General features: G+C 37.7%; 1 protein-coding gene across 4 annotated transcripts in view; it reads right to left on the reverse strand.

The window, feature by feature from the left end:
• Positions 1 to 14,789, reverse strand: part of ADGRV1 (adhesion G protein-coupled receptor V1) — a 593,679-nt gene that overhangs the window by 54,237 nt on the left and 524,653 nt on the right. For all 4 annotated transcript variants that reach the window (XM_050795448.1, XM_050795446.1, XM_050795449.1 and 1 more), the window contains one exon: positions 10,728 to 10,849. In XM_050795448.1, the coding sequence (XP_050651405.1) occupies positions 10,728 to 10,849 (122 nt within the window). The remainder of the gene's footprint in view (positions 1 to 10,727; positions 10,850 to 14,789) is intronic.

The following is a 14,789-nucleotide window of genomic DNA, read 5'->3' on the forward strand; positions in this document are numbered from 1 at the left end:
AGCGGATAATGCATGTTGCTCGGTAAAATAGAGGTTGCTTGACACTTAACTACAGGCATCTTCTACTAAATCTGACGGCTGAACATTACAAAATGTTGGTGTAAAATATTCATATAAAAGTATTTTTTTAAAAATGTATTCTCCCCACCCCAACATTTGAGTAATACGAGAGATAAGAATAAAATTTTAGATCCTGGAAAAAATTATCAGTTAACATGAAGACAATGAATTTGAATGACCAGGTAAAAACGAGTCCCAAATGCCATTTGCTTTGTTCTCTCGAACTCTTTTGAAGAGGACGTATGCATCTTGTTTAGTTTAAATCTTGTACGTTTGCTCTTTCAAGTATTGGAGTGTGCTAGATCTTTTTGCAGGCAAAGTAAAGGCTCACAGAGCCCAGGAAAAGCACGTTATTAATACATTGTTTAAAATGCAATAAATGTGATCATAGAACGCTCGGAAAATGGAAACATCACAGGAAAAAAAAACTAAAAGATTAAAAGATAGCATGAATTAGAGCAGAAGAAACGGAGGCACCTCTTTGGAAGGAGGGAGCCAGGTATGAAAAGGTATAGTTCAAGCCTCTCATTACTAAAACTGTATTTGTAGAAGATGTTTACTGGCAGATCAGACCTTGACACTTTTATTTAGAGAACCCAGATGAAACAAAAGTGAAAATCCTGCAGTCTATCTAAAGAATGATGCCTGGCCAATCAACAGGCTAATGAGCAGGCAATGTCAGACACTGTCACTCATTGTGAAATGGACTTAGCTTGTTGCTCAAAAACACAGAGATGTTTCACCAGCCCAGATGCTGCTCAACACAGGGCACAGTGGCACAACCTGATTAAGAAAATTCAAGTACACCTTGTCTCAGCTTCTATGTATTTATCTGTGAAGTTATAGAAACCTTTGGGGATGTTCTGAAGAGCGCATGAGGCATTCATTAGTCTCTCTGAATTCTCACTTTACAAAACAAATTTAGTGAATTTTTTTTCCCACTGAATTTGACATGGCTCTGGGACAAATCAATGATAGAGTCCCAGCCTCCCCTGGCTTCTACATGTTTATTCCAGGGTTTTCTGGGAAGACTGCTTTTCTGCTCTTCATGAATAGTTCATGTGCTAGTCTCCAATGGAAACAAAGTGACATTTCTTATTACTGTTGGCTGTTGGAAAGCAATTGGAAAGGGAGTGCCTTGAAACAATTAGTCCTCTGTAACCGATTATTTAACAATGTGTATTTCCCAAGAGCTGTTTATCCTCAAAAGGAGGCAGCCAAGACTAAATATGTACTGTATCTAAGCAGACACCTGCACTGAACCCTTCTGGATACTAAGTGAGAATTGAAGGGGGATTATTAATTTGATCCAGTATTCCATTTGGGATGGAATCTATATTTTCTATGAGCAAAGAAATATGTTCCATTTCTTATGATACCTCAAAAACTATTTTCATTTGGGAAAATTTCTTCCTAAAAGATGGCTTTAATTTTAAAACTGAAATTCAACATATATCAACAAGAGACACATAGAAAACAAGAAAAGAAAGGGTAAAAGGCAGGGTGGGTGGAGAGAGAGAGACAGAGTGAGAGAGAGAGAACTGTTTGTTTTTTTAAAATAAGAGAAATGTTTTCTGTGTTTAAGGCACTCTAGTGACCACCAAAAAACAATTTTTAAAAAACAGAATAAACTGTTTCCATCTTTCAATCACTTATTTCCCAGTCATTTAGTAGCTTAAGACACGGGGCTAGGAATGAAAATGATTTTAACCAACTGGCTCTTTAAGTCTGAATATGGACTACATATTTTTAGCTACAAATTCCATGTTGTAACTCCCCTCTCTGAAATAGGGAATGATTCAAAACGTGCCAGGGAACATCTCGAGACCAGATGCTTGTACAAACGAACATGTACAAGTCAGTCACAGAGAAACAGTCAAACAGTACTCTGGAGAATGCAGTCTCATAACTGACATACTGAGAAGTGTCATATCCCAACACTGTGCAAAGCTCTGCTCACTTGCCAGCTTATGCATTCCAAGAAGAATGCGTTTCAGATTTTGGAAAGCTTCTATGCATATGAACCTTCTCCACAAATGGATTTTCTAGCATCTCCAAGCAGCACACGTCTGTTACTGCTGGCTACTCTCATTATCTTACATGGGATTCTCTCTACATGTGAGAAAATTGTCAGTGAAATTCTAACACAGTAAGTGTGAGAGACCTCCTAGAAGAAAACCTGAAATAAATGCTGTATTTCAGCCTGAATCTGACTGGTTCATGTTAAAATTAGAAGAAATATTTCAGCACATAATTACAGCTAGGAGTGACATGCAAAATATTTAATAATGAGTGTGGCATAAGCATTGCCCAATGAGAATGGCTGCAGGTCTAGCGCTGCACTAGCATCCTGGAGGATCCCTGTCTGGAAGCCTAGAGATGCTTCTAATCTCAATGGGTGGAAGCCTGGAACACCTGCAAGCTTTGGACAGTAGCTATTTTCAATATTTTAACTGACAGGGTTCTGCCAGGGTCTTCCAGCTGAGTATAAACCTGGTGATTGTTACCAATAAATGATGATACAAATTTGGATATACCTTGGCCTGATTAGTTTAAGAAACTTACAACCTGTAAGTATTAGCATGAATCCCCTTAGAAATGACAAACTCAGCTCAGTTTTTTTTTTTTTTTTAAATAGAGGTTATTGGATTAATGGAACAGGAAAATAAAAAATATTAAACATAGCTTCTTATGAATTTCTTGTGGACAATATAGAGACATTGGTTATATGATAGATCACAAGCACTATTCTAACAAACTGATATCACACTGATAAAGTTTCCTAATTTTGTGACAGAAGCTGTTGCTGGCCTTGTCCCAAACTTGTATCAATGAACAAGCAGATTTAGAAAGTAAGTATAGTGGATGTCTGTTACTTTGGCCTGCCTAGCACTGTTGCCCCCTTCTGTTGGTAAGAGAATCCTTTCTTCTGGCAGGAATTCCATTCCATGTGGTTTTTTATGAAACCAGCTTGAGTCTTTCCATTATTGGACTCTGTTCATGACCCAGGCCTGGCCAGAGTACCTGTTACCCTGTGATTGGTTCCTGCATGGGATGCAACCCAGGATGGTTCCATTCAGTCCTCCATAGGATTTTCTTATCTAGGAATAAGCTCTCTCCTGCTGGGGCTGGAAAGCTGGCAGGAGGTGAGTCTTGCGCTGTGGCGGCCACCATGATCAATGCACTTGGAAAGCCCATTCAGCGTAAGGAAACATAGAACCCCAAGGCCTTTGGAATCTGGGCTCACTAGGCATGTAGGTAAAAAAGTACTTTTCTTCTCTCTTGAAGTCAGAGTCCTTCTTTTGACAAAAAATAAAGCACAATGAAAATCAGGATTTGTTAACCTCACATCATGGGGAAGTGGCAAAAACACAATTATCAAGACCATGCTCACATGTTATATAGTAGCTACTGGAATTAGGAACAAATTCTGATTGAATAAGCTGAAAGGGCATTTTCACCTTCATTCTCTATGTTCTGCTCACCCTTGATATCCAACAGTTTAATTTTTTTAAATGATCAAGAAAATGTAAAGAATAAGGATAGACCAGTAAGACTTTGAGTAAAAGTTCACTTCTTGGACGAGAAGAAGTCCTTATAGTTCAAGGAAGAGTATTCAGCAATAAAAATTAACAGTAAATGTTTAGAATGATGATTTTTAAACCTTATATTTGCATTTGTATCCATAATGCTTTGCAAAATACCTCACATACATTTTCCTAAATGTGCAAATGTATTATAAGTTTGGTAGTTCAACTTTAAAATTTTAGGAAGTGATAAATTTCAGGTAAATATTTTAGATAATATTTTAAGTGATCAAGATTTTCTTACTTAAAATACATCAGACACTAAATATCAAAAAATCAGGCTAGACATGGTGGCTCATGCCTGTAATCCCAGCACTTTGGGAGGCTGAGGTGGGAGGATCACTTGAGGCCAGCAGTTCAAGACCAGCCCAGGCAACATAATAAAACCTTGTCTCTACAAAAAAATAAAAATTAAAAAACAGCCAGGCATGGTGGTGTGTGCCTGTAGTTCAGCTACTTGTGGGGATGAGGCAGGAGGATTGCTTGAGCCCAGGAGTTCAAGGCTGCAGTGAGCTATGATTATGTCATTGCCCTCCAGCTTGGAAGACACAGCGAGACCCAGTCTCAAAGGAAAAAAGAGACTGTAGAGAAAGAGGACAGAGGTGGCTAGAGATCCTGAGATCTCAGATTCTAGAGTGTTGAAAAATACTTTTAAAAAACTTAAAAGATTAAAAAGATCAGAATATTATAGAAATATCACCTTTCAATAATCAGTTTTAGAGCACCTATGACATCATAATAATCTGGATAAAAAATTAGTCAGTAATCTCCTCTAAGCAAAATGTAGTAAACAAGCATAAGATACATAATATGCTTTTATGGTCATAGGTGTTGACAAAAGTCAGTAGAGAAATATGAAAGCCATCTGAGGGTGGGGGGGGCAGGGGAGGAAACAAACAAGTGTTTATGGAACATACTTAAAAAATCTTACTATTAATACTATATAGCCATATTCCATGGAAAGGCCTAAATTGAATACCTCAAGCGATTTATAAGTTAAATGAACCAAAATAAACTCTAGAGAAAGGATATTTTCCAGGTGTTTCTTAATAGACATTACTTTTAGGACTGATTCACTGAGCACCTGGTACCAGGAATGTGCCAGTGTGCCAGGTACCAACCAACAGCAGTACAAATAATCATTGCTGCTTCAGTAATGTCACCTGGATTGAATTAAGCTCATTAAACATCAGTTTAAAATATTTTTAGTTTTTACTTATTCTTAGTTTCTAGTAAGTTCTTCAAAGAAAGAGACCAAAATGTTTTCTTGTATGTACCAGTGATATATACTACTATGTTCCACAGTCCTCCTTTCTTTACAAACCTCCATAAAAGCTCAATAAACTTTTCCTGTGCATGTGGTTTGATAGGTTACCCAGGCTACCATTATAATCCTAAGGCTTACATTTATTTAATTACTGCTGACTGGCTCAATTACAGATTTAAGTTGTCTAATCTCCACTGAATCCCACTGATTTCTCTCTAAGCAATCCATTTATTGATGATCTTTCAACATAGTTTAAGTTATGTATGTTCTGTCTAGAAACTGCTCCATACCTTTTTAAAATTTTTATCTCATGCTTTGAACCCACTCCTCTCAACAAATGACTTTGCCTCTTGCCTTTAAGACAAAAGAGAGGGCATTACATGCAAATGCCAACATTCCACACTTTCAGCTCCAGAGTAGTTTTTCATGTTCACCAATCATTTATTCTTTCCCCAGCCTCAGAGAAAACAAAACAAAACAAAACAAAACAAAAAACATTGCTACTCCTCCCTCAGAGAAGCCCTCTATCTCTTCTGTTCTTCCTGCCTCATCCATGATCTTGCCATGACAATAAATCTTTCCTATAGATGTCAATTTCTCCTCTGTTAGTTCTTGTCACGAGAAAACAAAACCAAAAAATCTCCTTTGAACCAACCAACCTCCCTTCCTAAGCGATTTCTGTCTCTTTGCAGTCTCTATTTCACTTCTTTTTCTCATACGGTAGCTCCTATACCAGCCAAATCAGCACCACCTGGAAACTTATTAGAAATGCAAATGATCAGATTCCACCCAGACCTACTGTATCAGAAACTCTGGGTGTGGGGCATAACATCTGTGTTTTAACAAGTTCCCCATGGAATTCTGCTGCACATAACGGTTTTGGGAACCGCTGCTGTAGACTGCATTGTTCCTCAGTTCTCATCCTATTTAACTTCTCTGCTACACTAGCCAGAGTTAGGCATTGCGTCCTCTTGAACTTTCTTTTCTACCCACAACTGCAAACCCTGTCCAGGTTCTCTTCCTAGCTCTCTGATCACTCATTAACAATTTCTTTCATTAGCCCTATCTCTGTACCCAGTTACTAAAACATTGGTATACAGTACTTAGCAATGTCTCCTAAATCTCACCAACTTCACTGCTTATTCACCAGACCTTGCTCTTTATGTGATCTCCACTTGGACTAAAGATATCAGTGCCCAGCCATTCATTCAAGCCAGGAATTTCTAAGTGATGTTCCTCTCTCACACTTTACCTTCCTATATTTAATTGGTTAACCAAATTTCATTAATATTTATCTCATGCTCCTCATGGGTCAGAAGAATTAATATTGTTAAAACAACCATACTAGCCAAAGCAATCTACAGAGTCGATGCAACCCCTACCAAAATACCCATGATATTCTTCTCAGAAATAGAAAAAAATAAAATAAAATCCTAAAATTTGTGTGGAATCACAAAAGACCTCAAATAACTAAAGCAATCCTGAGCAAAAGAACAAAGCTGAAGGCATTGTACTATCAGAATTCAAAATATACTACAAAGCTATAGTAACCAAAACAGCATGGTATTGGCATAAACAAAGACAAGTGGACCAATGGAACAGAATAGAGAAACACAAAATTAATCCACATTATCTACAGCCAACTGATTTTTGACAGAAGGCAGCTAGAACATTAATTGGGGAAAGGAAAGCCTCTTCAATAAAGGTTGCTAGGAATCCTGGATGTTCACATGCAGAAGAAAAAATCTAGACCCCCAACTCTCACCCTATACAAAAACCAATTCAAAATGGATCAAAGGCCGGCCGCGGTGGCTCAAGCCTGTAATCCCAGCACTTTGGGAGGCCGAGACGGGCGGATCACGAGGTCAGGAGATCGAGACCATCCTGGCTAACACGGTGAAACCCCGTCTCTACTAAAAAATACAAAAAAACTAGCCGGGCAAGGTGGCGGGCGCCTGTAGTCCCAGCTACTCGGGAGGCTGAGGCAGGAGAATGGCGTAAACCCGGGAGGCGGAGCTTGCAGTGAGCTGAGATCCGGCCTGGGCGACAGAGCGAGACTCCGTCTCAAAAAAAAAAAAAAAAAAAAAAAAAAAAAAAAAAAAATGGATCAAAGACCTAAATATAAGACCCAAAACTATAAAATTACTGGAAGAAAACAAGGTGAAATGCTTCACTTTATAATTTTATAAATAGATTCTTATTTATAAAAGGTTTATAAATATAAAAGGATATTAAATATAAAGAAAAGGTTTTAAAGGCTATTAAATATAAATAAAAGGTTTATAAATATAATAAGAATCTATTTACAAAATTATAAGAATCTAAAGATTCTTATTTATAAAATATTTTCCTAGACCAATGTTCTGAAGCATTTTTATAAAATGTTTAGTTTATAAACAAATGGGATTATGTCAAACTAAAAAGCCTCTGCACAACAGGAAACAAAGTAAAACAGACAACCTAGAGGATGAGAGAAAATATCTGTAAACTATTCATCTGACAGATAATTAATACGCAGAACATACATGGAACTCAAACATTTCAACAGCAAAAGCAATCTGAATAAAACAGGCAAATGATCTGAACAGTTATACAAATGGCCAACAAATATATGAAAATATGCTCAGCATCACTAATCATCAGGCAAGTGCAAAACAAAGCCACAGTGAATTATCATCTCACCCCAGTTAGGACGACTATCATCAAAAAGACAAAAAATAAATGCTGGTGATGATGCAGAGAAAACAGAATTCTTCTACGCTGCTAGTATAACCACTATAGAGAATGGTATGGATGTTCCTAAAAAAATTGTCAATAGAACTACATATGATCCAGTCATCTCACCACTGAGCATTTATCCCAAGGAAAGAAAATCAGTGTATTGAAGAGACATCTGCACACCCATGTTTGTTGCCGCACTATTTGCAATAGCCAAGATGTGGAATCAACCTAGGTGTCCAATAACCAGTGAATGGATAAATGGTAAATATACACAATGGAATACTATTCAGCCATAAAAAAGAATGATGGCCAGGTGCGGTGGCTCACAGCTGTAATCCCAGCACTTTGGGAGGCAAGGTGAGTGGACTGCTTGAGTTCAGGAGTTCAAGAGCAGCCTGGGAAACACGGCGAAACCCTGTCTCTACAAAACAAACAAACAAACAAACAAAATTAGCCAGGCATGGTGGCATGTGCCTGTAGTCCCAGCTACTTGGGAGGCTGAGGTGGGAGATTGCTTGAGCCTGAGGTGGAGGCTGCAGTAAGCTGAGTTCGTGTCACTGCATTCCAGCCTGGATGACAGAGTGAGACTCTGTCTCAAAAAAAAAAAAAAAAAAAAAAAAAAAGAAAAGGTTGGTGCAAATGTAACTGCGGTTTTTGCCATTATTTTTAATGGCAAAAAACACAATTACTTTTGCATCAACCCAATATCATTTATGGCAACACAGATGGAACTGGAGGACATTATGGTAAGTGAAATAACCTAAGAACAGAAAATTAGACATTGCATGTTCTCACTCATGTGTGGAAGCTAAAAAATGTTGATCTCATAGAAGTAAAAAGTAGAACAGAGGGTACTAGAAGCTGGGAAGGGTAGGGGGAAAAGGGGGATAGGGAAAGATTTGTTAAAAGATATAAAATTACAGCTAGATAGAAGAACTAAGTTCTTGTGTTCTATAGCACTACAGGATGACTACTGTTAACAATATTTTATAGTTTCAAAGTGCTAGATGGAGGACATTGAATATTCCCAACACAAAGTAATGATACATGTTTGAGATGATAGATATGCTAATTCTTTTATTACATGTTATATGTATCAATACTTCACTATGTACCCATAAACATACAATTATTACATATCAATTAAACAATAAAATGAAAAGTGTTTATCTCTGTAACAACTCCCAAACCTGTTACCTACATTTTATTCCCAGGCACACTGCCAGAACATCTATAGTCTAAAATATGACAATAACCTACCTACTTAGAGCTGCTCTTTTTTTCAATATCCTCTCATAAACATTTCATTATCTTTCCAGTACAAACATGTCATCCCATTCAAAATGAAAAAAAAAAATTAATTGACAAGATTAAAAAAAATTAGAACAAAACAAAGAAAAAACACAACTTTGATGGCTTCCCCTTGCTTAAAGACTAAAGTTCAGCATCCTGAGCATAGAAAGCTGGCATTTAAACCAATCTATGCTTTCTGTCTCCTCTCCCACCACTTCTTTTCTAATTGCAAGACCTTTCTTTTTCCTTCTCAACCCATTGCTTAATCTAGGCGAGATTAGTCATTTTCCCTTGCAGCCTTGGCTAACAGTTTTCTCTGCCTGAAATTCCCATCTCTAACCATATACTCATTTATTATTTAATAAGCATTAAATGTGTGATTATCTCAGGGGCAAGTAAAATGAATGAAGTATATCAGGTCTGCTCAGGGCTTGGAAATTGCTGCCACGTAAATACTGCCTTGAAAAAAAAGCCAGCAATTCAGGTTTTTAATGTGAAAATTCCTAATTTTAAAAGTTTGAAGCAAATATTTGAAAATCTAAAAAAATCTTTTATATAACATTGTGTGTCTGACAAGCACAACACACCTGCAGGTTGTTGGTTTGGACCTTGTTCTTAGTTCCACTAGGCCCTAGGGATCCAAAGATAACCAAGACCGAGCCTCTGCCCTGATGGTCAACAGGCCCCTACTCACTTTCAAAATGCTCTGTTTAAATGGCACCTGCCACACTGGATTCTTAAGAGTTAATTGTTTACTCCTTGAATCATCAAATCCCAGAGAAGCCGAGCTGTCTTTTTACCACCTGGCAATAGTAAGTGCTCACCTGTAACTATAACCACAGACAGTTTCCTATATAGAAACTTGTACCAACTTGGTTCTAAAATTTTAGTTATTTTGTATTTTCCCCTTCCTAAGTTGATAATATGCCTTGATTAGGCACCATCATGTAAGCTATGATCTAACTAAAGAATTTGCTCAGGTGCAAACCTAAAAAATGATCGGAGTCACATTTCAATTGCATGCTACAATTCTGAAAGTGTGTATATGTCTGTATGTTTGCCGCACATGATCCTTGCAAGATGGTAGCCAAAAGAAGGACTATTTAGAGATAATTTTAGTAAATTTAAGAAATTATTTTAGTCTAGGGCAGATCTTTTTACTTTGGAAAACAAGGAAAATGTGTTCACTTGTTCCTTGTTAATATCAGGGTGCAACATCTTTCCATTTAACAAAAGTACTAAAAATTTCAGCTTTCATTTTTGCTGCAGTTATATAATTTCTAGTTACCCAAGCATGCTTATAAAACTAATTTAAGCTGGGCACTGCTGGACTTAGGAGATGTCAGTCATGTTTTAGTGAACCAAACACTCTCATTTCACTAAGCATCACACTTAAGAGGGGACTGCTTGAACATCACTATTTCACTCCTCAATTGATCTAATTTCTAGACCCAGCCACAATCCAAATATGTGCATTGATCTTACATGGCTGCCATCTGCAAAGTTGATAAACATCAATCCTACTGAAAAAGAAATATGTTTGTGTAGTTACTTCGATGTTGTCAAAATGAAGGAGAATAAATATTTGTCTTCCCTAACTGTATAATGAGCAAGTTAGAATCCCAGTCATATTTCATATGTTAAAGATTTAGGCTCCTATCATTTTATTTTACAACTCTATATGATGTTACTGTATACACAAATTCACCTGTGTGTGGATGCCTGACTCTTTAATATTGAAATTCTATGCCTTGTGTTCATTAAATGTCTGTTGTCACTAACCAAACTGTAAGGCTTACCTGCAGACTGTTGAAAATGACAAAGAGAACCAACATCCAGAAGTGTCTGTAGGCCATGTGTAGTCCTCCCCAAAGCCATGTCACAGAAATCAGAGCAAAGAGATATAAAATCAGTGGAATTTCTAGAAATTAAAAAAAAAAAAGAATTTTTGAGCTTCAGAATACTGCACAGTCACATGTATACACAAAGTTATTTTTGGCTTCTTTCTGTGGTATTCTAAGTGCCCATTTTGAGAGAACAACCTTGGAAATCCCATTCTTATGCCAGAGGAGAGAAGGCACATTGCTGAGTCCACATTCTTTCTGTTTTGCAAATGGGGCTGCTGGTAGGTCCAGGGATGGATGGGGGAGGATGAGAACTGTTCCTCTCCTAGACTACCACCTGCTGGACTGTTCAGAAAGTACCACAAGCAACAATGGAGTTGTAGAAATCTCCTTAAAAGAGTGTTCCACCAGAAAATGGCAGTCAGTAGTGTGCTCCTGAAATTAGCATATTCCAACCAGGCACTTAATAACAGAAATTACATAACGTTGTGTGTGTGTGTGTGTTGGAAAAACCTGTACTCACATCCTTTTTCTGACCGAGAAGACACCAAAATTTATTGGTAAGTTTAAGAGCAAAGAGGAAGTGACTGATTCATAATGATCAACTAAGTTTATTTTACACATGTTCTAATGCAGTTTGTTTCAAACGTTTTCAGAATAGATTTTCTCAGGCTCAAGGGACTTTATTACCCTTTCCACTTGTTTATTTTGAATTTTCTTTGCTATCTGAGTTTTAGAATAATAACCGTACAGAGGTGATTTTAATATTTAAATGACAAGTTATATAAGAGTTAGAAAGTGAATCAGATCTTTGCAGTCACAAATAAACACATTTTCAAGCTGTTGAAAGACATCAGGGTAGACCACACCACTGACAACTTTCATGACAGACCTCAAAGCCCTTCTTTACCCACTACCATCAATTAACACCTAAAATCCTTGTGCACTATGGAATTGAAACAGTTGCTTACAACTTTAGCAATTTTCAAATTTAATTTTATTTAGAAACAATCTCAAATATACAGAAGAGGTGCAAGTAGAGTACAATGAGAAAGTTTTTTTTTTTTCCTGAATCAATTGAATATTGTCAATCTGATCCCCCATTACCCTCTGAATAATGTGTTTTCTACAAAGACATTTTCCTACATAAACAGGATGCCATGAAATCAGGAAATTAACACCGATATAGTACTATCATTCTCAGATTCCATTTTATTATACCGGTAATTTCCTTTTTAGCAGAGAGATCCAGAGATCCAGCCTTGTATAGTTGACATGTCTCTGTAGACTTTTTTTTTTTTTTTTTTTTTTTTTTTTTTTTTTTTTTTTTGAGACGGAGTCTCGCTCTGTCGCCCAGGCTGGAGTGCAGTGGCCGGATCTCAGCTCACTGCAAGCTCCGCCTCCCGGGTTTATGCCATTCTCCTACCTCAGCCTGCCGAGTAGCTGGGACTACAGGCACCCGCCACCTCGCCTGGCTAGTTTTTGTACTTTTTCAGTAGAGATGGGGTTTCACCATGTTAGCCAGGATGGTCTCGATCTCCTGACCTTGTGATCCACCCGTCTCGGCCTCCCAAAGTGCTGGGATTACAGTCTCTGTAGACTCTTAATCCCAAATGGGTCTTCCGTGTGTCCTTGACTTTTGTAACCCTGACACTTTTGATGACTACCAGCCAGTTTTTCTTGTAGAGTGTCCTTAAATTTGAGTTTATTTGATATTTCTCATGATTAGATTTAGATTATGAACTGTTAGAAATCACAGAAGAGATGCTGCGTTCATCTTACAGCATTCTATCAGGTGGCACAAGAACTCAGTTTGTCCCATTACTGAAGATGTTCATTTTGGTCACTTGATTAAGATGGTGGCTGCACAAATTCTTCACTATAAAGTTAGCATATTTCCCTTTGTAATTAAGAAGTTTTATCTGTGCTATTTCTTTGAAACTATGTAAATATCTTTTTCCTTACCAAATGTTTGATTTATCCACTTATTTATTTTCTAATATAGACTAATAGATTCCTGCTTATTTAGCATATTATCCATTATTCTTTCTTTTACCCTTCTTTCTTTCCTTCCTTCCTCCCTCCCTCCTTCCTTATTTCTTTTTTTGTTTTCTTTCTCTTTTCTTTTTCTTCTCCTTTTCCTTCGCATAGGGTCATACAAAGTCTTTCTCCATTGCCCAGATTGGAGTGCAGTGGTGTTGTCACAGCTCACTGCAGGTTTGACTTCCTGGGCTCAAGCCATCCTCCCACCTCTCAGCCTCCCAAGTAGCTGAAACTACAGGTGCATGCCACCACGCCCACCTAATTTTTGTATTTTTTGTATACATGGGGTTTTGCCATGTTGCCTGGCTGGTCTTGAACTTCTGGGCTTAAGCGATCCACGTGCCGTGGCCTCCCAAAGTGCTGGGATTACAGGCATAAACCATGGTACCCGGCCACTATCATTGTTTTGATGCCAAGTTGTCCCTAGTGGGAAACCTTTCAAGATGGTTTCTGTGCCTGTGGTTATATCCTCATCATTCTACTAGCAGTTGTTTGCTTTTTGGCCCAAGATGTTTCAAATGTTCTCTGTCCCAGTCCTGGTTTCTTTTAGGGGAGAATGATATTTAGAAAGTGTGATCTGGGGCTAGGTATGGTCACTGCTGTTGCTGCTCCTAAGCTCTCTCAGTAGATAGAGTGAGAGGATACACATGCATATGCACACACAAATGCATTTAGATCTGTTTTACTCTATCTATCTTTATATAATGAAATTCATTAGTTCATTTCAATGCTTCTAATTCCAACCCAACATCACAGGGTTAATTCCAGTTTTCTTCCTTTCCATATTTGTAACTCTTCTGTGTTGGTAAGAGATCTACTTCTCATTATTTTTGAACTCCTAGATTCAGGCGATCTGCCTACCTTGGCCTCTCGAAGTGCTGGGATTACAGGCATGAGCCACTGCACCCCGCTATTTCTTATTATTCTTAATATATCTACTGATCTGATCCACTCCTCTGCATGTAACCAACTTCCTATTGCTGTTATCCATTCTCTCGCTCAGGTGGCCTCCCAAACTCACTCAGCGTCCCACAGTTCCTGCTGGGCAGAACTGCACTCCTCACATGGATTCCTTCCTCACAATGATTGGATTCTGACACCCACGCTTGGGCCCCTTCCTGCAGATGCACACCTTGCTTTGTACCAACTGATGGCTGTAGATGGAATTGTTCGGGAAAGGGAGGAAAAAGAAAGCACAAGGAGAGAAGGCAAAGAGGGAGAAGGGAAGTGGTGAGGAGAAAGAGGGAAACTGAACACTTTTTTTTTTTTTGAGAGAAAGAAGGCTTTAGAAGGGGACTGTGCTGATATATATCCTTCATCACAATGTATACAAATTGTCTAAATTATTATTATAACTTTACAGGGAAAATAAGACTAATACAAGAAGATTTACATAGATGAATAATTTCTTTGTCACTAATGCTTTGCAGCAGGACAAGAAAATATATATTAAGATTTATTTAATTTTTAGAAAAATTCATTTTTATTTAATGAAATAATACAATTTGATAAAGGGCCAGAAGGCTCATTTTTACTTCTGACAAGATATCCTAATATTTAGAAAACCCCTAAGCTGTGGTCACAAAATTTTCAAAGATTAGGTATCAAGTCTGGCAACTGCATTCTTTTCTTCCACCGTGTAAGAACAAAATTCTATTTATGGCTCTGTGCAGAGTACAAAGGGACACACACATTTCATATGAACAACTAGGAACCAATTTTCAAAGTTTGGCCTGTATGTTCCTGTAAGTTCTTAGAGCAAAGCAAGTGGTGTGTGCTGACAGAGCTTAGTGGAGAAGCTAAGGGAGCATACTGGGGCTCATGAGAATGTCCATGGCTTATATTTTCCTTGAATTCTGTAGAATAGTAGTTTGGCACTCCAGACTAGAAACTCTGTAAGGAAAAAAGCTAGTCATAAATAACTCGGCATACTTAATAGATCCCAGGCTTGCCTTCCAGAAGTACAACAATGAT

This window comes from Macaca thibetana, chromosome 6 (assembly GCF_024542745.1).
Source record: "Macaca thibetana thibetana isolate TM-01 chromosome 6, ASM2454274v1, whole genome shotgun sequence".
NCBI lineage: Eukaryota > Metazoa > Chordata > Mammalia > Primates > Cercopithecidae > Macaca > Macaca thibetana.